This window comes from Grus americana, chromosome 2 (genome assembly GCF_028858705.1).
Source record: "Grus americana isolate bGruAme1 chromosome 2, bGruAme1.mat, whole genome shotgun sequence".
Taxonomy (NCBI): Eukaryota; Metazoa; Chordata; class Aves; order Gruiformes; family Gruidae; genus Grus; species Grus americana.
This window is the reverse complement of record NC_072853.1, coordinates 96,608,985-96,636,011: the sequence shown is the minus strand read 5'-3', so window position 1 is coordinate 96,636,011 and position 27,027 is coordinate 96,608,985. Positions and strand designations below refer to the sequence as shown.

Sequence of the window (27,027 nt, the reverse complement as noted above, 5' to 3'; positions counted from 1 at the left end):
ACTGCCGGCTCATGTTGAGCTTCTCATCAATCAACACCCTCAAGTCCTTCTCCTCAGGGCTGCTCTCGATCCAAATAAAACAACGCCCAGACCAGAATCCCTTCAGCATCCACTCACTGTCAGCATTCTCTGCAAAACCTCTTCTCTGTTGGCATTCTAGTGAGAGGCAGAGCCACAGTAGTATAAGGATGCAAATGACAAACAGGTCTCAGAGAAGCAATAGCTTGTATTAGGCAAACTGAAATTAAACAACAGACAGACTTTCAAGTACACTGGTCTGAAGAAATGCTGCCTGTCCAAATCTTACTTGTTTTCTCTTAGCAAATATGCCAGCCTACTAGAAATTGTGGACTACCCCATCAGTCTTCCCTCTCTTTTCAGTGTTCTTTAGTTTCCAGCTCGCACCATTCATGTTTTAATTTTATTTTACTTAGTTCTATAGTGGCTGATCACTCCATTCTTCCTATGTTTACTAAGCCACCTCCAGGCACCCACCACCTCTGTATCTACGTAACGGAGCTCATGAGATAAAGTGTTAAAATGGGAGAGAGATGATCAGGACGGATGGCATGAGCCATAACGGTCCTCCATGCAGCCAAGACACTTCAAAAATCCTTCAATATGGATTGGTCCCTCAGTGTTCAGGTCTCACCTCTAGCCTTCTCCCTGCATGTTTTCCCCCTCTCCTCCCGCTGGTATGAGAGCAGACTCCCCGACACTTGCTCTCAAAGTAACTGGCAGCAGCCACACAAGAAACTGTGGCTTGTGCTGCAGACGTAGCACATCTAGAAACAGCCCGCACCCAAAGGGAAGTATTACAATTACCATCATTAGCCACTGCCTAATGTGGCTCTCAACTCCCAAACACCCAGCAGAAAATTCAGATTCATTTCAGACCCTCTCTTCCCACTTTTGGAAAGTAGCTTTGCAATTCTTGTGTAATTACTCAGAAAAAAACCCAAACCAACCACCAAATTATCTTCTCCTTGAGTCATGCCACTTGTTGGCTGAGTGCTGCCCAGCAGCAGGCTGAATTCCCTGACCGACCCAAACGAGACGGCTCTGTGGAAAGCTGACACAGTGTTTGGGAATGCCAAGCCAAGCAAGCAAGCAGTTTATCACAACAAGCTTTTCTAAATCTGTCCCATGAAGCAAAACAAACACGTGGGCAACACCACTGCTATGAAAGAAAGACATGTAGGACCCCAGTCCTTAAACCTACTCTATACTTTGGCTCTAGCATAGCTGTGAAAATGAATACATTAAAAAAAAAAATCACCTGTCATGGTTTAGCCCCAGTTGGTAACTGAGCACCACGCAGCTGCTCGCTCACCCCTCCCCGCCAAGGGGATGGGGAAGAGAATGGGAAAAACTTGTGGGCTGAGATAAAGACAGTTTAATAGGATAACAAAGGAAGAGAATAATAATAAAAATAGTAATAGCAACAACAACAACAATAATAAAAAACCCAACTGATGCACAAATGCAATTGCTCACCACAACAGAAGGAAAAAACCCCAACCCCGATGCCCAGTCTGTTTCTGAGCAGTGATTCCACCTCCTGGCTCACTTCCCCAGTTCTATATGGAGCATGATGCTATATGGCAGGCAATATCCCTTTGGCCAGTCTGGGTCAGATGTCCTGGCTGTGCTCTCCCAGCTTCTGGTGCACCTGGCAGGGCGTGAGAAGCTGAAAAGTCCTTCACTTAGTGTAGACACTACAACTACCCAGCAACAACTAAAACCATCAGAGTGTTATCAACATTATTCTCATCCTACAGCAAAAACACAGTGCTATACCAGCTACTAGAAAGAGAATGAACTCTATCTGAGCCAAAACCAGGACATGACCCCATCAAAAATTTTGATCATAGCAAAAGCCCCAGCATAGACACAATCATACTAACACCTTCTTCTGCTGGTAAAGTTTATTCTATTTGGGAAATTAATCTGAGCTACAAATGGATGTAAAGTCAAGGTTCTTCTAGCCTCCCAAGAAGTCAAAGTACATCAAACAAACATGAGATGTGTTACTCACTGCTCTGCAGTGTTTGTGCTGGAAGTAAGAAGGCGGCCTTACAGAAGGAAGCAAGAGGCTTTTTGAGCATATTTGTGCTGCAGGCACTTATCCCTGGCCCATGGCACCTTAAGCAGGGTTGTCCAGATACAAAGCAGGCGCGTACAGGATGGATACTCACACACACATTTTACTGCACCATTGCAGCTCACACATGCCAGACAAGGTTCACAAATTGCCAATGCTGACCTCTGTCGTGGTGAAGGCAGATCATTTATGAGAAAGCCAGTTATCTCTACATTGAATAATGACCTTCTATGCCTCTCTCATTCATGTCCTGTCTCCCTATCTGAGAGGTTAGCGAACCCCTGCCCCTCACTCCTACTTTACCCCCACCACACATCACACTTCCAGAGTGCATTTACTTCATATAAACCATATCACGAAGATAGGTGTGCCTGCTAGCCTACTCTTTTCAGTCCCCTAAGTTAGCAAGGAATGAATTTTGAGGCTGCATATGCTACCTAACATAAAATGCTTCCTATTGTATGCATGCATAGCCAAACGTCTAACGTTTCTGGTCCTACTGCACCTATGGGGGAAGGTTGGTGATGGTGAGTCTTACTTCGCATGCATATAAGCCAGTACTTTCAGTCACTGACAGGTTCCTGCTGTCCCAAAAAGGATTCAGATTCCACAGTCGACCAAGAATTTAATCCTGATCTAGATCTTCCTATGTGTATACGTTCAGTACATCTGTTACTTCTCAGTCGTTAATGTATTTATGCACAGTTTGCCTAATACTGTGTTCTACATGATTTATATTCTGATGATATACCAAATTCAAAAACCAGCTGTAAGTTGACATAAATATTCAGTGCCTCATGGACCCACAAAAGAGCTATCCTGATACTTCGTATTAAGAACTTTGTCCTTTCACTGCCCTCTTGAAAGGCTGTCTTCAGCTCAAAAACTACAGTGAAAAAGCTTCACCTTTTCTCAGTATTTGCAGAAGTACAACAAACCACAGTAACATCCCAGGTGTGGAACCATATAAATAATTGGCAGCCATGAGGTGAAAGGGATTATTAGATCCTGAGTTCATCCTTATTTGTGTTCTGAACAGATTTGAGGTACTGACCCAAAGCCTGGCTTACCCTCTTCTCCAGGGAATTCACTCACTAGAACAGCATAAAGCACCCGCAGGGCCAGACTTTCCTCCCTTAAGGCTCCCACGCTGCTACCGCAGCACCACTCCAGCGACCCTTCTGCTGGGCCTTCTCACGCATTACAGCTCCCAAGCACGGGACGCCCTTCCTCAAGGGACCGAGGGAAAGCAGCCCTAAGTTAAGGAGACAAGGGGGTACCCTGCCTGCTTTAATGCGCACCAGGAGCAGCACTGAGTTAGCAAGAGAGCTAAGCTAAACACGGAGTACTGAGTGGCTTGGTGGTGGTTAGTAGCAGCATCCTCGAGCAGCTTCGCACTGCTACCCAGGATGCTCAGATCAAACCAAGTTTCCCTACACCACTGCCCACAACAATGAAACAGTTGATCGTCTCCTAGCATTCAGTGTTTTTACTCCAAATTGCTAAAATTATGTGGGAGAAATCAGTTCTTTCTCTCTACAGCCACTGAAACTAGTAAATTCATGTAGCCTGACCTGCTTGAACTATAATGGCCACAGTATTTCTATCACAACACTTGTGCCTCACACAAACCCTTGTTTACCAGCATCCTATCTCTTTGAAAAAGATTCAGTGCTTGCTTAGACTTCATGTAACAGGCGAGCCCCACATCCTGAGTTAAGTGGTTAGCTGCTGACACCGAAAGCAAAAGTCATTTTTAGTTGCCTGTTTTCTAAGCTGAATTTGTCCACCTTCGGCACCGAACCATTAGATCTTGCTATATCCAGAGATAGTTTTTGATTATTCATTATCTCTTTGCTTTCAGGTGTTAGTGGAAGAATATAAAATCTCATCTTCATCAAAATAAATGACTCAGCTTCTCTTGCCTCTCTTTAGACGGCACGATTCAACCCATGCTCGTGCTGTTTGGCCATTCTCTGTTCTCTGCCCATCTGTCAACATCCTTTTAAAAGTGTAAACACCAGGAGCGGACTCAGTATTTCAGTAATGGTCTCATTAATGCTGTACACATGGAAATATCACCTCCTTGACCTTTACTCAGCAATCTGCTCTAATCCAAGACAGTAGCATTTGCTTTCAGGTATACCGTATCACACAGGGAGCGCATGCTTTGCTGGTAATCCATTATAACAATGAGCCTGAGTCACTGGTTTCCAAAACACAATCTCCCAGTCAAATGGCATGGCTCTAAAAGTACATTTTTGGTCTGTAAGCACCTTGAATTTGACTGAAGATTTAAATACACATTTTTTTGGATGAGGTTAGTTTACAAGACAATACAGTAGACCCTGAAGAACAGTTCTGTCTTTGACATTGTACTTTATTACTTCATCAACGGTTGCATCATCATCATTCTCATTGCCTAATGAAATATGACATGTGCTCTCAAGTCATGTGACTGAATAGCTCTGAGCCTAAGAATGAGTCCTTTGGTATATCTGTCAGGAACGTCTGTTCTGAATGCTTTCTCATGTGTAATTACTTTAGAAAGTGTGACTATTAGCCAGATTGCAATTCATTTAATGTCTTTGATTAGTCATATATTTATAGTTTTGGTTTTTACTCAGAACATCATGTGGAACACAATCATATGCCTTATAGAAATTTCAATAGATGTATGTTTAAGTAGATATCGAAACCATTACCTCTACCAACCAAACAGGTGGCATCTTACAAAAATTACATTGCAGTTATTTGACAAGACAGTTCTCATAAAACTACACTGATTACCATGAATTTTGTTACCTTCTTCTAATCCCTAACTTCAACTGCATATCATCCTTCCTGTGATTTGCCCCAGAACTTATCAGGTTACCACCTGCTCCTCAACTATTTGAGTCATTGCTCCCATCTTTTCCTTACTTGACTCAGCTGGCTGGTTTTGGTTTCAATGTCTTGACAAACGACTTCATTATTTTCCAATCCTTGGTGCTGAAATATGATGGAGTATCAGTGCAGTAAATGAGAACACACTTTATCCTCAATCAACAGTAGAGAAAAATTGTGATTTTGTCTTGACCACTCTGACTTCCTCTACACGTTGTTCCCTCTGCTGGGTTAGAAATAAAATTTCTACACACAGGCATGGTTGCTTTAAAAAAAAAAAGAAGTAGAAAATCTGGTAAAACTCTCAAAACTTTCACCTTTTCCCTTCTTTTGGTCAGGGGAAGGAACCTGCTGTAAGAGGTGCAGGTGGAATCTATCCCTTCTCACATTGACCCGTTACTGAGTTTACTTGAAGTGACACAACTCCATCACAGCAAACCACATCGTTTGTTAAGCTTTGTGCTGCGCCTAGGACAAAGCCCAGTCTGGCGGATCCCTGTTCACCAGCCCGTAACAAGAGGGTAACCCCACTGCCCTCCTTCAGCACCTTCTTTCCCTGAGAGCAGCAACAGGTTTACTCAGGGCAAGGAATGGTGGCAGAAGCATTATGGAAAGAAAAAGCTCCCCCCTCTGAGCATCTCGGCTCTTGATTCCTCTGGTTCACTCAGGATAACCTCTCTGTTCCACGCACCAGGCAAAGGCAGCCGCTGAAGGTGGGAGGAAGGGACGACTGACCTTTAGGAGGTGTCCGTTTGTGCTTGGTGCATCTCTGTGCATTGTCACTACCCTGGGTCCACCCAGCTCGCTCTATTTAAAGAGGGTATAAAGCTGTGATAAGCTTTCGAGGTCAGCTGCCTGTGTAAAATGATAGCGAGTGACAGGAATGTCCCAGCCTGGGCCCAGTAAGATGGATTAGTAAAGACCAGTATCCCAAATTCCAGGCTGAAGTCTGCTGCTGTTTCTAGTTACAGAAATGGTAACACAATGCTATCTATCAATTCACATACCGGTTAGCACTGCTACCTCACACTAACTCGCTGCTAAATGCCTGCAACAGGAGCTCAGGTGGCCTTCCAAATCCAGGTGGAAGGTTTTAAGAACTGAATTATTACTTACATACCACGGGAAAGTAACTGATACTCTGAAGTGTCTTTGACTAATGTATTTTGTCTAACATTTCATCTGCTCCAAAATTGTGTCCGATTTATCACTTCTGGCAAGAAACAGGATCACTTGTGTTGCAAGCTTTACTGATTAAGGCTGAAAAGAATTTGTGCAATGTTATTGCCACCTGTATTGAAGAAGGAACAGCTGCTACCCCTCACACCAACTTTAAAGGGTAAAGACGGATGGCTAGAAAGCTACATGCGCATTCGTGTAGGAAGCACGAAGAAGGGAAAACGCAGGCAAGACCCACGCTATAAACACATCTGGGCTCAGAGAACAGACATCCGCTATTTAAGGAATGGCTCCCTGATGCTCAGCTTTGAAAGCAGAACAAATATTTAGTGCTGGCTCTGAATTTTTCAGCTTTTGAGTTTAAAACAACACAAAACAGCCTTTACAGCATGGAGCCATTCCACGCCGATTTGCTCATTGGGTTTAGTTTACGGGTCTACTCTGGGGATGGCCAACCTTCAAGACGTGATCCACTATGCCTTGGCTGGCTCCGGAGTCAAGCCAGCAAAGGTCAACTCAAGGCTTCCAGAGTCCCCGGGAGCGCTTGGTTTAAGCAGCATTTTCTTGCTAATGGCAATACTTGGGAAACTAGGTAAGAGTTAAGGACTTCCTGGAATTATACAGGAGGCAACAGGCGTGTGACATAAGATGATTAAGGGGCTTTTGGGAGGGGGCCTTGGGTAAAGTCTTGGTCTCCACCTTCTTCTTCCTTTTTGTCAGGGATATGCTTCCTCTCCCACAACCTGCCCCAGCATTTTCCCCTTGACGAACACGCTCACTCCCAGCAGGAAGGGCAGCAACCACTATCGCAACAGGAGAGCAGCTCGGGGGCAGGGAAAACTTGCACTGAGCTAAGTTGTTTGACATAAAGCATGATTATCAAGAAACAGCAGGCACGCTGACCTGCTGGAAGAGACGTCTTCGGTCAGCCTTTTTTTAATTCAGGAAAGGGCAAGGACCGCTCATCTGAAATGTCAGGGAAGGCTGGAGGAGCATCATTACATAAAGCGTCTTTCAACTCAGTCCATGCTGTCTTCTCAGAGTAAGCACTCTGCGACTTCCCCAGCAGCTCTAGTGCCAGCCTTCCACATCTGACATACTCCTCCAAAACTTTACGTTGGAAATTTAAAAATTTCAATACAGAACAAACAAATAATAACCCCCCCATGATTACAGCAATGGATGGATTTGCTCAGGCTCTGTTCTCACCATTGGGTCTCAAAACACAAAAGCAGCAGAAAGCAGGGGGTATAAAAATGGTAACAATAAAGCTCTGAAGGAGGAAAACAGAGGGGAATAAAGCACCAAAGCAAATGAACAGAGAGAAGAATTCTTGAAATAAACTCCTGCGGGAGGTGGCACAGCAGAGGAGTAGGTCAGCCTCCACCACTTCCCTCCCCATCAGCAAACAAATGGTCACAGCACCATGAAGCCAGGACCTTGTCAGGATGATTCACAAGCCCCAGTGGTGCCAGCAGCCCTGCAGACCATGCAGCGTTACTGGTGGCTGTGGGACAGGCAGCGGGCAGGGAAGGTGAATGATTTCAGTCCCACTTGGCGATCCTGGATTGATGGAAAACCCTTAAATGTGGAACACCGCTGGCACTACAGTGTATTTGAAAAGCCTTACGGCCATCACAGATCTCCAAGATATGCATATTTTGTAGTGCATATGGGAAACTCCTCCAGTTGTTTCACCCTGCTCCTCAGCGTGGCACAAGAGGGTGTGGGCATAGCTATCATGGCTGGACCCCTGGTTCCTCCAGGGAGGTCTCTTCTCCCTTCCTGTAGAGTGAGGATTTCTGAAAAGGACGGAGGGGGAAAGAGCCACTAGAAGAGAGCAGTGGAGGTAGGATTGGGGTGGAGCTCAATAAAACTCAGTTTTCATTTTGCCCAGCCTCCGGGTACATGCTTGTGTAGGACTTTATGAGAGTTCAACAGCACTCCTCCACACAGCCCTCACTTCCCCATAGCCCTCTCTTCAGAGACGTTGTCCCTTTTTTTGTTTAGGGCTGCTGTCTGGAAAGCATCAGAGAGAAAGCAGGTACCCATAACATCATGCAGGAAGGGCCTCTGGTTTGAGTAATTCCACTAAGAGACTGACTGGGTCAGATTTCCTTCCCTCCTCAAACACAGTATTTGTAAGGTTATCTATTGTGGAAGACACAGCTATATTACTGAATCCATAATAAACTGGACTATAAAGCATCCTCCTATGTGGGGACAAATATTTGAGGCTTTGAAGGAATTATTCTAAAGAAAAATCCAGATTTACAAAAACTGAAAATCTAAAATCCACTTATTTCTTCTTTCCCCCATTGTGGTTATTTTTTAAACTTCGAGCACTTAGAAATATTTTTTTTTCTTGTTTCAGGGTTCTTATAATTAAGTGTTAAAATGAAGGTAATTTTGAGCTAGAGTTTTAGTTTTGACTTAGTTTTTCTACCCAAAAATATCAAAACAGAGCATTTAAAAAAATAATCTGAGATTTCTACAGCTAAGTCTCTTATAATTATTAATTCTCATCAAAAGGGTTAGCTTTAGACAAAGTAGGATTTTGGTTTGTTACAAAAATGATCTGGAGAAAAACATTCACAAGCAACTTATCTCTAACAAGGCTGTCAAATGCCTTGTGTTCATGTCCCAGGGAAACTGTTTTGTAAACTGAAACTTAGTGCTATTGCAAAAGCAGGAAGAGACTCCTCTGACCTCCACAACTTCCATGCTTAGAAAAGCACGTTCCAGTGCCACCAAAAAAAATGACCTGTTGTAATACTCCTCTGAATGCACAATCTCCTCCTCCATCATCCATCCAACAAAAAAAAAAAAAAAAAAAAAAATTGTATGAAACAGAGTTGGTGACCTCTGGCAAACTGGAACAGAAATACTGAAACTGCTTTCTGGTTGTCCCTGCACGCATCTCAGAGCACTACCAGGGCCACCAGAAGGTTACGGATCCCAATCTTGCCCGGTGTTAATCACTGTGTGATTCATCTGATGAATGGCAAATTCGTGTCCTGTCTCCCAAGGTGTGAATCCACTGCGAGATTTGACAGAGCTGGCAAAAGGCATGGGATTCACTCCTCTTGAGGCTGATGGTCCCTACAGAACCGGGGGGTTGGTTCAGGGAAAAATTGTGAAGTGGTGTTTTAAACCCACTTCCCATTTGTTGCCTATAAGAGCAATCACACATTTATACACGTGCAGCCAGGGCAGCTGAGAAAAGTAAACAGATCGCCACCTTTCCTTTTCTTTTGCTACTGAGTTTTTTCTTTGCAACCAGCCTCAGCTGCGGCTGAACCCATGGTTTCCAGAGGCAGTCTCTGGAGGAAGGAAACCACAACTCTCCGCAGCGTTCTCTCGGTCACTTTCTCCTCCACTGAACTATTTGCAATGAAGACTTGACACCTTGTTTGAGGTTCTGCCCAGATTAGTTCTCCACAACTATATTGCAACGAACTGAAGTGACCAATTATCAGATTTATCTGTAGCCATCAACCACAGTGCGTGAAATAACCCTTCCACGCACAAATTACTGTTCAAATTGAGTCTGGCTGGCCCAGAGATCAGAGCAACAGGTACAACAGCTCTTATTCCCGCTCCTGAAATAACATGGCTGTGTGTGGTCCTGAACACACCAGGCGAAAGGGCCGGTCCTTCCCCACAAGAGGAGCAGAAGACATCCAGCTCCCGGCCAGAGCTGTGTGGCATACCACTGGACTGAGCCTTTAAGACCAGATTCTGCCAGGCACCAGCGTAAACACGACGTAGGCTTATTGACCTGGCAAAGAAAATACTCTTCATTTGATTATCAGACTTTCTGAGTGATTACAGACTTGGACCGCTGTGGGGGAGAGCAGTCCCGGCCCCACGCTGCACCGCGGCCAGGGCTCTCATGAGCTGAATTCCCCTGGAGCAAGCCCAAGTCAAGGTCGGGTGTTAGTTCCTCATACCACCTCCCAGAGGTGGTACACTCTGCAGCGGAGCTGCTGGACCGTGAAAGTCTCGAGAGTTGCTTTTGTACGTGAGAAAGCTGTGAGTACCAGGGTTACTTGCCCACGCTGTTGAGCCGCCCGACACGCCACGTTTCCTCATGGCGCGGGCAGCCCCACTGGCTTGCTGGTGGGCTTTGGGTCTGGGTGCCACGCCGCCTCCCGCTCGCCTCCCTGTCCTTGCCGTGAGCTCATCCGACCCCCGAGCCAGCGAATTCCAGGCGAGCCTCCCATGCAACAGCACAGGCCCTCGCTGCAAACAAGTGTTTTTCATTATTGTTAAAGGAAAATGGTTTCCAGAACTTTGGGAAAAAACCCCACCAAAATCCCCTTATATATATAAAAATTCATGTCAGAGGCTTGCTGAACTCTGAGAAGCATTTGCTGCCAAGTGGTATGCCCTTCTTTTTGTCAGCAAACCCAACAGACACATTTGGGCTTGGATGACCGTCTAACTGGTATGCTAGTGAGACGTTTATCCAGGAATGTAGCTCGCTGTGATTGGGGGAAGAAAAAACCTACAAAAACAAAAACACACAACAAAAATGAATGGCTTAAAATGTCACAAGTAGTGTTTTCAGATTTATCCCAATGCTGAAAAGAATCCCTTCGGAAAACTTTCAATTCTGATTATTTGATAGTGCTGCAAGCAAGCCAGGGAAAAATAAGCATGAAAGAGAATGAACTGATATCCCTGAAACAGAACCGGATTGGTGCTGATAGGGAAGCATATCCAAGATAACCTCTGAATATCATATGCACATCTCATCACACCAAAACAGATGAGGTACTATTTATAGGGCTTCAAATGAGTTGCTGACAACTGACACTTGACTATGCACATTTAAATATGTATCTTTCTTAGGTAACTCCCACCTTTCACATAAACACATTTGGTTTCAATAAAAAGGTATGGTTAGGATTTTTTTTTTTTTTTAAACACATGATAATCCAAACTAGTCCTTTTTTTTGCAGTTACTATCCTGACAGCTCAAACCATGATTTACTTCATTAGCGGTCACTCATCTCATCACTAAAACTAATATCACCTTGGATGCAAGCCTCTTCCACTAATGTTATGGTTCTTCAGATAGTCCAGAAAGTCTCTTAAGCTCGTATGGAAAATCATTCACAGCAGCAGAGGGAACCAGAATACCTTTGCCAGCCTGTGGGTATAGCAGCATTTTGTCCAAGGCAGCTACCCCGCCGTAACACACGATGTTTAGAAGATGGACTTTGCTGGCCAAGACCCTTGTCCACCTTGTACAACACGCTCTGTCACCATGGCAGGGGTTTCTGTGCAAAGCAGGGGTGGCAAATGTCGCGGCCAACGTTAGAGCTGAACAACCAGCTGGCTTGCTCAAGCTCAGATTTAGAGGGGATCCACAGACTAAGACTTCATTTGCCTACTTTGTCCAAGAGGCCCAGTTTAGTCGAGAAGTAGAGCGATTACTCACAGGTTTGCATAAAACAAAACTGGAGGAGGTTGTAGTTCTCCTTGTACCCTACAGCTCAGCTATGACACAAGGAAACTTATGTTTAATTCTGTTCCTCTGTCTCACTTGATCACCCATGCCTCAACTCTTGTGAACATATTTAAACCACCTAGTTGTAAAGTCTTGTGGGAAAAGGAGGAAGGAGTACTCATCTGGTCTGCTTTCAGCTCGTCAATATTAACTGGCTGTAAGTCTAGCCTCTTGATCCAACAGTGCCCCAGTGCTCAGCCCAGAGTCACAGAGCAAGTCATCGCTGACACAGTGCAGAACCAGGAGAGCCATGCTGAGGTTCCCAGTTCACCTCACGTAGTGGAGGGAATGTAGGCACCAAATTTAAAACCCATCAATTAGCCAAGTGATGAGATTAATCATTATCCTGCCAGCTATGGCAGTTTCTACATCTCCTTATAGTTCTAATTTCATGCTCCTTCCCTTAGAAAGTTCACATTAGACCAGACCACTACCCACCCCAGCATCTTGCAATCAAACTAACTAGATTATTTGTCCTCCTCCTGTCAAGTCCAAGTGACATTTACAACTACTAATTCAATAAGCTGACGCATCATTGCCAAAAAAGAAATTGAAATGACCTCTCAATGTCAATTGTAAAAATAGTTCTTGAAGCAATGCAATTGCTAATTAATTACTCATCTGAAGCCACTATAACTTTTAAGCTTGGATGCTCTGCTGTGGTTTTGCTCTCTTTTTCTTATATGCTTTGTTTAGAGTATGGACTTAGGCAGCCAAGAAATCCCAAGGAAGTGGGAGAAGACAAACAAAACCAGGAACTGGGAAGAGGTGAAGTCGTAACATAGGAAATAAATGGACCAGGAGGTCCACAGGAGTTTAAGAACATAAAGGTTTTAAGGCAGGATGAGGGACTGGAGCTCAGTGATACCCCCTAACACATGACTGCTGAGCGGGGACAACAAAGTGGGTGCCTCAGAGCTGCAGAAAAGGTCTGCGTAGCAATTATTTTACCTCCCACAATACAAAACTGGTGAGGTAAATCAGGCAAGGTCAGAAGCCATTTGCAATCCCTATGGACTAAAAACTTCTTCCTGACTTGTCAGGGGCAACTTCAGCTCCTACTGCTACAACAGAAACATCTGAAGCATGGCTCTCAGCCCAGCATCCCCCCTCACGCCGGCACTGACCTCAGCTGGCGTCTGAGGCTGCAATGGCCTCGGCAAGAGGGGAGCACACCGCTTCTCTCGTCACCTCTGCCACGGTGGCAGAGGCGTCGTGCACACCAGCACAGGTAGTAACATCATCAGCTGCTGCTGCAGCAACTAGACCTGAGAGGAACTGCAAGCCATGTCTTAAACTTGGGAGGGGCGTGCGTGTAAATTTAAGTGTTTGATGTTTGTCTTGCCTTACCTCAGAATGGCTTATTCAGAATGGTTAACTCAAAGAGGGGGGTGGGTGGGAAAAGTCACTTCTTCCTAGCATCAGCTTTGAAGCCAAACAGAGCTACTGACCTGTAACCTTCTCTCTCGCCCTTGGCGTGGCACAGAGCAAGCTTGCGCCAGCGTACGGTGAGGCGGAGGATGACAGCTGCAGTTCTGGGTTACGTTCACATAGGCAAGAGCAGTTTGTGACGATGAATTCCTCAAGGGTCCCGTCCCTACGCCACAGGTGCCAGTCAGCGTTCCCACCCCCCTCACAAACACGTGGGCTCGCACCGGGTGGAACACCATCCTCCTAACAGCTGCCTGGGCAGAACCCGAGTGCCTGCAGCTCCTCTCTGCTGCCACATCATCAACCTTTAATTGCTCATTTATTTCCTGGGACCAAGCTGGTCCCTGATAAATTGAGCTTGCAAGCCAGAGACTGCAGAGGGATACAGGCTGATGCCTGTGTGCCTGCTGGCAGACACCATGGGGGCTCCTGGCATGCTCATGGCGAGAGCGGGGCTCTGGGAGGCAGCTACGGGCGTTGTTTCTCCTTTCCTTGGGTCCGCTGTGCCGCCTGTGATTAATTCTTCACTTAAATTAGAACACTGGGACTCCTGCTGATACATGCACTTCCAACGGGACAGCCAAAGCTTTATTTTCCTTTGGCTTTTAACTACACTACTTACTGTGCTTTTACATTATCTCATGTCTGCTTTGCCTGCTGTTCATTAGGCTCTTTATTACCTCCTGTTTCGTATGACTTACCTCCTCCTACCCCCCATGCACAGTTAAAGACTCGGTGGGTGGCAAACATCATGCTTACAGCATTACAGATGGGATAACGTGAGCCTGTAGATTTGCCCAGGAGCAAGTACGTGTACAGGTGTAATAATCTTCCCTAGGCAACTCATTGAGCAAGGGTACAGGTTGGAACCCTAGCGATGAGGCTCGCCTCCAGCTTTTCCACTACCAGGTTGTACCTCCCAAAGTGATGTGCCTGAACAGAGACAGTGGCATGGCCCAGTGCATACCGAGCACTTACTGGTGCAGTATTTGATCCCCTCTCCATCTCTTTAACATTGCTCACTATTTCCAAATATTTTGAGAGGGGCCCAAAGCAAGAGCTTATATCTAAAACTTCAGGAAAAAGCAAAGTAACCAAGTGTATTTCAGAGCTTGCACCCATCGGTTGTAAAAAACACCTGCTGCTCTGTGACAGGCAGGAAATAAGCTGCCAAGTGCTCCCAAGACTTAGCCTAGATTGCTTTTTCTGAGCACTGAACTAGCGCGATTTAACAACAGGCCCGGCATGGTTCGCCCAGGGAGCGGACAGAGCTCAGCCTGGGCGCCACAGAGCATGCTGTTTACAGAGCGCTGGCAGCGATTGCTGTGCCGCAAGACATGTGGAGTGAGGCTGCAACATCCACGCTTGTCTGACGTGGAAACACAAACAAATTTCATCCACCTCCAGGAGCAAAAGGCTAGAAAAATTAATCTTTGGTTTCCATTTCCTTCCTCTTGCTCACCTCAGGCAAGGCAGTTACCATCATGGTGCAACCTGTCACCAGAAATGAATGCCTTGCATACCTGCTGCCCGCTGGGTTTCTTTTGTGAATTAATGAGGCTAAATAAACAGGGAGACACCAAAACCGCTCTTCTCCCTTGTCTGAGTAAGCAAGGCTCCACTGCAAGGGAAGTCCTACTGAGCCGAGTAACTGGTCTGCCATCATGTGTGCCACACGCAGCTGGTGCTGCAGGGATCTGCATCAGCCTGCTCGCTTGTACCTCTGAGGAAGACCGAGAAGGTCCAGATCCCCACTCCCTCAATTCTCCCCACGCAGACAGAACACAGGTTGGAAGAACAATTGAGCGTGGGTTTTAGACCAATATGTTTTAAATATGTGTGTGTGTGTGTGTGTGTGTATATATATGTATATGCACACACATACTCCGAACCTCCCTGCCACATCTCAGTCCAGCCCTCCTAGCATCAAAAATGATTACAGATTAAAAGAATACTATAGCTACAAAGCTAAATACTCTGGATCAAGACTGCACAAACAGCCTTTATACTTGCATTTCTTAGCTTTAGTCTTCAGCCATATGCATTTTATCACATACTATTTTTCCATAAATCCTCAGCCTCATTTGTTGCCAATACCTTGGTAATCAGGGGCTGTGCCCTAGTAAGTATCCTAGAAGGCCCCTGCTTTATTTGTTGTAAAGTCATAACATATTGCTGAAGTTGTTGAAAGAAAAATCATGGTCTCTTGTACAAAAAAAAAGTCTCCATAGGCTCAGATTGCATCCATAACAGTTGCACAGTTCCTACAAAATGCCTATTACCTTATTTAACCCCAGGGTTTGAAAATAGATACTTCATATTCATCTACTTCCAATTAATTACACTGAAACATTTTTGGCTTGCTTTGCTGGAACGGTAAGCATGCACAACAGCAACCAAAAGCAGAGGGCTATAGTTAAATTAATCAAGTTGCGTAAGAAAAATGTTATGTACAATTAAGAAGGGTTTGGGATTTTTTCCTCTCAATTTCACAGTTCATTTTGACCTGAAAACAAATCTAGTTTTCAGTTAACTAAGCCCATGAGCAAAGTTGGGTCAGAGTCAGAAAATAGTTGTCAGCAGGTATTATCAGACATTCAAACATTTGGCTGTACTATTTTCCAAACCAAAACTGTTTAAGAACACAGGTATCTAAAGTTTAATATAAAAAGTATGTTTGAAACAGAAATGAAAAGCAATACCGTCCTCCCCCCTCCCCCCCAAATAATTATGAAAGAAGTAGACTTCAGCTGAAAAGTGTTTTAGAAATGTCTTTCCCCATCCATTGAGAAGTGGCTCAGATGAGGTGCCTGATGGCAGGTGCAGCACATCCTGCCCTGGATGATGCTGAATTAACTTTCTGTGCTTCTCTGTTCCTTCCAGAATATCACCTTTCAGCACTAGGCAGATAAAGACTGTATGGACATCTACAACAATAGCACTACCCAACAGCCGAACTATGTAGTTCAGGGCTGAGGAGGACATACAGTATATACCAGATAACGCATGGGGCCATACAGCGTGTAAAGAAAACAGAAAGGGAGTTGCTACACCGAGTGATGAGATTTATGATTTAAGCAATTTAACCTCAAGTAAAGGTCATACAGGTGACCTTGACTTTGGTATTGATTCATTTTTTCAAAGTACCAATAGTATAATCCAAAAAACCCACTCAGCCTTAATGAGATGTTTCTAACATCACTTTCCTAATGTTTTACAAGATATATGCTGGAACAAGAGACTTTCACTCGTGAAACGGGCTTTTGTGAGCAACATTTACACCCCTTTACTAGAGCTAGTGCAATAACCTGTCATTATTCCCTTTATGGTCCTCTTCCCAGAAGGCGAGATAGACAGCTTCCAGCACGTTTGCAGCCTATTGCAGGGAAAGGAAACGCAGCCCAGTCCCCCGCTCCAAGCCCTGAAGGTGAATACCCTCTGGGGTAATGCTCTTCAACCATTTATCCTCCAGCTTGCTTAATAGATTGAGAGGTATTTATGGTTTAAGTGCAGTGGTTAAAGTTGCAGTTGAGTAGCAGCCATCAGGTGAGGTGCATCCCACGCAGCCACGGCAGGAGCGGCTCTTGGTTCCAGAACTGGGGCCAACTACAGGATCTGTGCCTGTGGTTTGACCCCAAAAACACTGACCCACCTGGTCAAAGTTTGACAGTGAACACCTTCAAGCAAGATGTTCCCAGTGAGAAGCACCAAATGATTCTCACTGCAGGTTACACTATGGCTGCCTTGGAAATTCAGGCACGTTCCTGTAGTTCAATTTGAATGCACCTCTCAGCTTCTGCATGCTTTCTGAACAGTGAAAGCAAACACCCATTAATCAAGGTTTATGCCCCAGCCATCTATCTCTGCTCTTTGCCAACTTCTCACGGCTTTCTTCACCCCTACCTACTACCGCTTTCCTCTCCACTTCTGCATCTGGCCAGAACTCTTCTGACCAGTGCTCCCGTGAGCAGGTTAGACGGTTATTTCCAGCTTACAACAGTGATTGTTTTCTGGGGTCTCAAAAATCTTGCCATCCAGAATTGTCAAAGATGAGACCCTCCTGTGATGGAGAAAACACGGACTCTGGTCCCAACACCACCACCCATCTTCTGCCCAGATCTTGTACAAGTCACTTCAGGTCCTCATACCAGTGCTCGCTCTCTCACTGTTACCTGCTCAGCTTGCAAGGACTGCCTGTCCCTCAGGCTGTTCTCCTAATTAGAAACTAATAACTTCCTGTAGCACTTCATTCAGCATAGAGGAGCATTTGTCAGTGCTAGAAGAGCAGATACCTGAAAAAGCAACTTTCAAAATACATTGGTGAAAATAACACAGCAAATAAAAGGGGAATTCAGTGTCAAGCAATAAATAATCTGTTTGTGAAGCAAAGGCACAGAGCGTCTGTTCATTATGGAGCAAGAAGGGGAAAAAAATGCCTTATGGCAGATCTGGAAGGCATGTGGGTTGTACCTTGTTTTCTTTCCTCAGTGCTATGAAAGGGTACAAAGTAAAATCGTGCAGTACACAGAGCAGCAGTTAGCCCTTTACAGTACAATACTGTCCTTCTTTAGAGGAGAGGGGCTTAAGATTTTATGTTTGCCTTTCTTCCTTAAACACAGCTGACAAGGATCTCTTTAGTGTTTTTATTTAAAAAAAGGATTTTAATTGGATCTGTCTTTCCATCATGTTTTAGTGCTATGATTTACCCTGGTAAACCACATGGATCATAGAAGGGTAATTTTGCTCTTGGTACCATTTGGCAAAACAAATGTTTTCTGTATGCCTCAGACTGCGCTGCAGGAATGAAGGTATTAATTGAAACGTAAGGGTAATAATCCCAAAACACTCATCTGAGAAACCCTGTTTTATTTCTGGAGTGCTCTTTGGTTGCCTAAGCTATGAAGTCAAGTGCTGGCTGAAAGTTCAAATATCCTGCAGCCTTTGGTTCATGGGATTTAGCACGAGGTTACCGCTGCCTAACATGAAAGCAAGTAATGCAACTCCCTTTGAGATTCTCTTAAGTAAGCAAGAGGGATGAACGCTGCAGGCAAGTCATAGGCAGGTTTCACACCTCACTCTTGCGCAGTGGAAAAAACTGCCACACCAACAGATGACATAACATGCCAATGGACTTCAGACTCTTACATGATGCCCTTATCAAAAGGTCACCCTGCTTTACTCTGTTCTAGGGATCCCCCAGCTATACGGTCCTTCCTGGGCTGAGCACGCAACAGCAGGTCGGTGACGCATCTCGGGAAAGCAGGGCCTTGCTTGGATCAAATGCCTTGCCTGTCCCGCCGTACTCAAAAGTTATCGCTTTAGAAATAGCTCAAACATTACTGCAACGGCATCACAGCACCCTACAGCTATACCTGTCAGATTCCCCACACCTCAACAAACACCAGCAGCGTCAGCACATCTCCCAGGTCACAGGAGAGACGCACGTTCAGCAGGAACATGAAAGCCCGCATGAGCTGTCTGACCCCGTCACTTCCCTGACGGGAGACGACAAAGGCGCGTACTGTCGTTCCTCAAAGTTGCACCTTGCAGAAGAAAAGTTGGCCTGGTGGGAAGACAGAGAGGGAAATAACATTTCTGCCCTCCGCTCTGAGAGGAGGGACCACAAGCAGCGCATGGCTCACACCACAGGGGCTGGGGAGGAGGATGAGGAGAGCCAAAGCGATTGCTAAAGCTTCTACGGAACGGAGTCCAGAGACACGGACTAAGTAACGCCAACACCAGCGGTCCTGCAGCAAGGCAGCACACGCTGCTTTCATGAAGGGTCCCCCTGAAGTTGTCTCCCACCTGGAGAAAGTCTTTGGCCCAATGTCTGATCACAGTTCTGGATGCATATTGAGTTAACACACTCAGCTGGGTGCAACAAGTTGCCTCTGGCCCTTTCATCCCTCAGGACACTTGATGGATTTGACATAGGAGAATCCTGTTGATCCTGTTCTTTAAATCTACTGCAGGTTGGATGAGGGGTGAGAAATTGGGTACTACATGCTGAACACGTTTTAGAAGTCGGGGGGGCAGGGGAATAAACAACAAAACCCACGACCAGCAGCTGGCTGCTATTTGCACACAAAAATATAATTTCTTTTTCTTCCCTGGGAAGTTCTGCTTCTGTGCTTAAGACCCAGACAGACAGGAAAAATCCTTGCCAGGACATCAGTTTTCCTCATTTATTGGGAGCAGAGAAAGGAGACTGCTGTGCAACCTCTACCAGCAGTCTCGCTGTCAGCTGAAGGAACCTACAGCTTACTCAGTGACTTTATTGTAAACCTATTTTGTTTGGGGGCAAGGAGGAGAACATGTTAGTGCCATGATGCAAGCATATTTTAAGAAGGCAGTCACTTCTGCCGCATTTTGTGCAGTTGTGACCTCCATAATTATTGGAAAAGATGTTAATGTTGTCTAGAAAAATGCCGGGAGGGTGGGGGTGGGCAGAAGTCATGCCTCCTGGGTTCTCCGCATGCCGCAAACAGGACAGCGCAAGCATTTTGAAGTTCAGGAGCCACGGTGACACCTCAGAGACTCCCCTGACAAGTCAAGAGAAACAGAGTCATTTGTGACATCCACTTTTCTGGGTTTGGAAGTACAAATAGTGAAAGTTACTGAGCTCTTCAAAAAAACTAAGTGTGCTCTGTTTCCAAGGTTTCCTTCAGACTGACTCTCCTGGCAAACAGAAAAGATCCCAAAGCCAAGTAACTCTACTCAACCTCCAGCTCATCATGTGTATCGCATGCTAGAAGGATTACGTTATGGCTTACTGCAGCCGTACCCTGAGCCCGTCTAAAACCTCTCACCCTCCACGCATGGCATAAACCTTCCACATACTCCTTTAACTCACAATTTTCTCACAAGCTTGCTCAGAAAATTCGTGCGGAGGAAGTGGTTATCAGTGGGCAGTCATTTACACACCTGAATGCTCAGGAGGCAAATTCCATGCACGACAGCAGTTTTTGTGTCCCTTATCAGAAAAAGGGCAGGGCCTCAGCAACGTTTTGTTTGGGTTACTCAAGACAACAAGCAGGTTTTAAAAAAAGAAACGACAAAAATGACCTCTGAAAGCATGGCAAGTCATTTTAAAGCTAGATTAATGATCGCCAGTATAGAGATCAAACCTTTGGTTGATGTTTGCATAATCCATATGGAGGTCTTGGCTCTAGGCACTGTCCCAATATGAAGAGCAACAAAAATATTTTTAAAAAGGCTAGCCTATTCAAACTAATAAAATATTATATTTTCAATGCAGAATTATGGATTGGTTGTGCTTTGGTTTACCAGCTGCATTTCTCTCAAAGCTCCTTCAGTGAAGGCCACCAAGTAGCTGATTTTACCCTGGGATGGGGTCTGTTTGACCTTTTGGTTCTCCAGCACAAAGCTGTAACATTAGGTTGCAGATTTGCAAGTGAAGGAACTGCTGGAACAAGCATTCCAGAGCTATTGAACAACTCTGGATATCAGCCTGCCCAATAAATGCAATGAGAGCAGTAAAGTAAGACCATGCAGCAGGCATCAGTTTATGAGACCTGCCAAAATTCCTTAGCCCTTAACAGGGATATAAAGAAAAAAAAAGGTCATGCTGCTGATTAAAAAATTACCTTGCTGACAGTGGCAAAGTTATTTAATCTTATTTCAGAAAGAATCAGAGTTTTTCCCTGAGGTCAGACTTGTGCATCATCAGGAGAGGGGTGCAGGGAAACCTTGCACAGCGCAGAACTGTTTGAACTGGCAGGACGGTAAGTAAATGGAAAGACATTTTCCTCCTTTGTTCATCTCTGTTTCATTGACTTTTTCTTTCAGAGGAGTTAAAAAAAAAAAAGCGTGCTTGGGTCTACGAAGAAATATTTGGCACGAGGAAATCCTGCAAGTGAAAAGAAGTCCTTCAATTGGGAAAGGCAAAAAAACAGCCGGCGTAACCACAATGCTGGATTTCCTACGGAGATAACCATTGTCGATGCACAAAGCTCCTGTGTTCCTTCGATTAACATACTGTAGGTGGAAGCCCAGAACACTGGATAATGGTAAGTTTCACTTTCTACAAAGTCAAAAGCCATTTTAATAGAAGCATAACTGCCTTTCTTCTTATGAAGTTCAGCAAGAAAATACTCTCTTTCTCAGAGGCTGACCGAACACCCACATTGTTCAGAAGTCAGGCAGAGCACTCCTTGTTAGGCTTGGTCGCACCCAGTCTTAGTGCCAAAGCTAGCAAGAGCTGCTATCCTGGGTAGGGATAACGCTGCAAGTCTTGGTAGTAAATGCATCTTTACTGAACATATTGCCAGGAGGATTTTCTCCTGTGAAGAAGGGAGAGGCTTGTCTCTAGTAAATGATGTCTGAGGGGATTGGTTCAGCCCATTGGGGTACAGCACCTAAGTATGAAGATGTGAGCGACTTCATCCATCTCTCCATCAGAGGGGAACTTCTGAAGATTGCGCTGATCGCTTCTCATATTTAAGGGACATTTCTACATGTCAACAGGGAGAATTCAGCATCTCTTATAGACAGACTAAGACATTTTAGGAGGCCTTGCACCCCACCACTCCAAAACCTTCACAAATTCCTGTCTTCACGCTCCCCATTGCTGGTCTGCAGCACCATAGCAGCCGAGTTCCCATGCAGAGAACAGCACCACAGGTAAGGCAAGTAGGCTCAGGGCTGAGACAGTGAAAGACAAGGAGATAAGAATGCTGCTGACCTACATATTTATGAAGTATTTCTTCTCTCTATCAGCCTGACTGATATGCAAATATATAGGCATGCCCGTGCACTACCACGCACCTACCCTCCAGTGTTTGAAGTCTAGATGGCCCTCGAGGCAAGAGTCACGTCATGCAGAACAAAGCGCATGTCAACACTAACTCCATGCCATAATAAACATTTTATCAGTAATGAGACCAAATTGGAGCTGAACAAGCAGCTTAACTTTGCCTCTTAGCTTTCACCCCCAAAGAGCAGTCTTAGAAGCTACATCCTTACACAGGTGATAAAAAAAGATAAGGAAGCACATTTACGATGTAATTAAGTAAATCATGCCGGCCTCCCAGTAATGAACCCATTTCTAATTATCCTGGAGTCTTCTTATCTTGCATGCACCGCTTGAATCCTTGTTTAAGGTGCTGCCAGGATGCCTGTCATTGGTAGGACAAGGTTGCCAGTAGAAACTTCGCAGCAGAAACTTGAAGACAGGCTTGCCTATCTGTCTCTTGGTCTCTAGCACCACATTCACCCTTGAGAAAATTATTTTAAAAGAAAACCACAGCGCAGTTTTGAAAGAATTCAGAATCAGTGATTTCGTAAGCAACATAAAAGAAGATTTCTTCACTTGTTACTGCTTTGAGAACAGAATCATTTTCCAACTTTCAACATCAACAGCCCCAATGTACGGTTGTTTTCTGGCTTGGTTTGATAGGAGACAGGAGGAATCTCAAACTTTTTCTTGGAACCCCTTAAGATCACAAATCCCACTTGTACTTCTTCATATTTTTTGGTGATTCTTTTAACAGAGGTCCTTTTCCAGAAGCCATACGCGTTTAAGATTTACTTCTTGCCCTTCACTGCATTTATTTTCCTCACCTTTTACGGTTCCCACTGTAAATGAAAGTCATGGGTCTTCATACCCCTTTAAAAGAAGATAAGTACATGAATAACCACTAGAAATGTGCTTGGGGTAAGTCATGTCAGTTATACAATTAAACATTTTCTCCTTCTCATGATGTGTTTTATTGAGGTATAAATCAGGACTAAAAAGCAATTTAGCACAGACAGGAATTTTATTGAGGGGGTGCAGATCCCCTGGGCTCGTCTGGAAAATGAGAAACATACTCATAGATGATACATCTCCCCGGGTGCAAGATTCACAGGAGCTAGAGCGCGCTCCGTCTAGACTGAGATTTAACTTTCTCATTTAAATCAAGTGAAATAGGACTGGGCTGGAATCACATAAAACCTTTCTGTTGTTGGATTAGGAGGTTTTTGCAAAGCCCAGTCACACTGAAGAAATTGTGTGGGCAGAATGGAGCCTTGCCAAATCACAGGGAGTAAGCAGGAGCTGAAAGGTAGCAAGTGACTCCCTATGTTTAGTAAGTTTTTAGCTGCACTCTCTTTCTTCCACGAAGCAGAAACTTTCCCTTCTCTCCTGCTACTAAGACAGGTAGACAGATGCTCATGGCAGACTTTGCTTTCTTCCAGTCCAGGACCCTCAGTTGCAGACCCTCCTCATTTCTCTCTAGGAAAGTATAAATTGAGGTCAAATAAGAAACCTAGGCTTGCTTGCATCTGGAGCGTGCCTGGGAAGAGACAGCAGGATTCAGGTACTCTCAGGAACTGACCAAAACCACCACCATGCCCTTGGGCCAGAGTGCCCAGCTAGAAGACAGAAGGGAAATCATGCAGCGCTGCCCGGCAGAGGTGAAGTACATGTCTCATAGCCCACCAAATTGAGGAACAGGATCACTCCATCCTCAATTAGTCAATGGAAAGGGAGCAATCACATTTGTCTCTGCCCACGCAGACATCCCCTCCCACTATATCCCCCAACCCCATAGCTGAGATTTACAGAAGGAAGTGTTGGTCCTTGGCTATCTTGCTAGTACCACAGTGTTTTATTTCTCCAGCCAGCCCTGCACCCAAGGCTCTGGGCCATTAGCATCTGGCTCACCAACTAGCCTAGGTTGTCCTCTCCACAGTCCATAGAAACTAGTATTAGACTAAATAAGCCCTGGAGATACCTAGCTCTCAGCATCTCAGCTAGGCAGGGTAAATTTCAGCCTTCCTGCCCTGATAAATATAATTTGTACCTACCACTAGCACCTTCCCAGCTCTGCCCACACATCTTAGCGCTTGCACGGTAATGGGGCAAGGGCAACATTTTACCCTCTGTGCACAGCGTAACCCATTTGGCACAGCCATGCCCATGTCTGGATTCAGGGGAGCTGCGTAACTAAATTAAATTGTCCCCTTAGTTGCTCATTTGGAGGTAGATAGCAGAAGAGAGGCACAGCTGTTAGTAACAAGCTGAAACAAGTCTGCAGGCTCAGATGGCCCCCAAGCAAGTTATATTTGAATCAAGTACCTCCCTCTTGATGTGAAGCACCTTAAAGCACACAGCATTAGTATTTTATCCTTATGAGCCTTCCATTGTCCTGCACTGCCAGCTCATGATACATTTTCTGGAGCACAAGACTAAGAATACATGCTAGTTTCTACAGTGCCCTGCCAGCTTCCAGATTTCGCAAGAATCCCAGCATTCAATTATTTTTTGTTTAGAGAAAGCTTCCCCCCGCCCCCCCCCCCCCTCAGCCCTCTGCTTTATCTGCTTCTGCAGTTCAGGCAACAAAGCCGACCCACCTGGTCTGTGCAGGCAGCTGCAGCACAACATGCCCTTCCTGAGGATGTCCTCTCCCAATGCGTCATCGTGGATTTTCACTGCACATCCCCTGATGCTTTACACTACAGTAAGCTGAGCAGCTCTGTGACACTTCTCCAGCAAATCACCCCTGTTCCCTGACCTCCTGCACACGATTGTTAGCTTCCAGCTGAACATATACGCCCTGCCTAATTGTTAGGGTTTCCAAACAACAGCTAATCGCAAGTTTAGCGTCATCATCGGCAGGTTCTGAATCAGGCTTCAGTAGTATTGTCTGACCAAAGACTGGCAAGGGGAAAGGCCCCTTGTCAAGGGGGAAAGGGAAACTGGGATTAATAACTGTATTAAAACCCACAAAGAAAGTCTGGGAGGGCTGGAAGAAGTCCACGCAAAGAGGGTGAGAGCTGACAAGAGAGCACAGTACCTTTCAACCATCTGTTTGGTACTTTAAAGGTGCAGTAAAATGCATTTATACCCAATTCCTTAGTTTACAAGGAAAGCAAGTTACCTTATAGGTTTTAAAAGTGGCCTCAGCTGAGCAGCAGTTCTCCCAGCCTGGATTTTGGGGATTACATCTCACTCTATGAATAATACTTTCATTCATGGAGCCATAGTTTTCCATCTATAACCTCTACCTCCAGTTGACATTGTTTATTTTCCTCTCCACTGAAATACAGCAAGATGAAGGCCTGAAGTAGCAACTGCCTGAAACATACCCAATTACAGAAATGTTGCATACAGAGCTTTAAGTCATTAAAAGTTACCGTGGAGAAATTTGGGGTTAGTGTCCAGTGAAGCAGCAAGAAAAACAGAGTACCTCATAATGGATCACGAAGAAAAATACCAAGTGTTTGGATTTTTAAATTTTTTTAAGAGAATAAAAAACCCGCTTTAGACTGGATTAGAAGTGGAGGCAGAAAACGTGCAACCTTCTACTGTGAATAGAAGGTGGTTGTGTCTGCTTTCCATGTTTCTTCCCCCCATCTGCTGTGCAAGTAGTTCATCAACACACATTGGCCACTGTTTATCTAAAGGAATCCTCCAAGGAAGCCTGGTCTTGGGAGCGGCTCCTGCATTTGCTGTTCTTCAATGCAGGAGTAAGGCCTCAGGGAAAACTCCTAAGTGGGAAGTCCATCCCCTGACAATCCTCAGGCAATACAGTAGTCCTGAGGGGATGCTGGCAGACAAAACAAAGCACGGAAAAAAGCCTAAGCCCGCTCTGTTTTATGCCTGCATCCAACTGAGTAACTCCTAGACCGCATCCAGATACAAGTTTAAAGCCAGCTTAGTCCTCTCTCCTTTCCAAGTATGAGAAGGTGCAAGTGAGGCATATCTCAAGCTCTACCCTACTGGAGAGTAACAAGAACCAAGGATACGGCTCAAGGTGATATTTAGCTGAAGTTTGAATTACAGATTAATGCATCCCCGACCAGACAGGTATCACTGGGTCATGAGGATGACTGCAGAAGGGTGAGCCCAAGGATCCAGATGCCAAGTTCATCAGTCGATGAGTAACCAGGTGTGTAAGGGCTAGGCTGTTCTGACTCCTCGCACAAGTGTTTAACGTTACCTTGTCCAGTTAAAGACAGCCTCTAGTTGTTATGTTTCACTGTTGCGTAGGGTTACCACAGCATGCATGTGGATCACTATGATTCATGTAAGCAGCACTTACGGCAGAAGCGGCCAAAGTTAAATGCTCTTTGTAGTAATATGTAGCATTCTTTGGATGGCCATTTTACATAAACCACTACTGAAATGCATTATCACTGTTACTGTTCTGTTGGAGAAGGGTAGACCCAGAAGAGCAAGCTAAATGCAGATATATACAAAAGGGTTGGAATAGATAAGTGCTAATATTTAATGCTCAGAACCAACTTTTTCAGGGCCAGAAGCAGGCAGACACTGCAGGGAAGTCAGGGAGAAATCCCTTTTGCTTTTCCTGATTTTGATCTGGCTAAAGCCATTAGTGTTGAATAGCATGAAGGGAAAACCAGAACAGAACAAACCCCCTTCCTTTCAGAGTTTCTCCAACCTAATCCATTCCAGAAATACTCAGATTTTTCACAAGAAAGCCTGGTCTATAACAGGCCCAGCAGAGAAAGAAGCTGAGCGCAGCAAGGCAGGCCACCCTGCGTGCAGGGCAGGCTCGTGCAGGTTAATAGGGCCAGCCACAACACCTGCAGGCTAGGCTCAGGGTAAACATGTGCCTTTCAAAACAAAAACAAATGAAAGGCTTTGGGTTGCCCCAAATGAACATAAATATTTTCCTCTAGGAATTCTTCTGGTTTGGGTTTTTTGGGGGGGCTTGGGGTTTTTTTTGGTTTTGGTTTGTTTTTTTTTTAAACTAACAAAGAGCAGGCTAGAAGTGAAGGGGCTCTCCAAAAAGCTTTATTTCCTTTAATCCTAAAGCAAGAGGATCTAGCATCTACTTACGTCCCACGAATACATGCATTTCTTATCAGCAGCATTAGAATGAAGAATACAGATTCACTAGTTTGCCAACAAACAATAATGTCTTTGCTTGCTCATAATGTC

At 44.9% G+C, this 27,027-nt stretch overlaps 1 protein-coding gene across 1 annotated transcript in view; it reads left to right on the top strand.

Moving 5' to 3' along the window:
- Positions 1–27,027, top strand: part of NEDD9 (neural precursor cell expressed, developmentally down-regulated 9) — a 104,884-nt gene that overhangs the window by 8,772 nt on the left and 69,085 nt on the right. The window contains exon 2 of the mRNA XM_054817946.1: positions 20,933–21,148. Coding sequence (XP_054673921.1) covers positions 21,146–21,148 — 3 coding nt within the window. The 5' untranslated portion in view covers positions 20,933–21,145. The remainder of the gene's footprint in view (positions 1–20,932; positions 21,149–27,027) is intronic.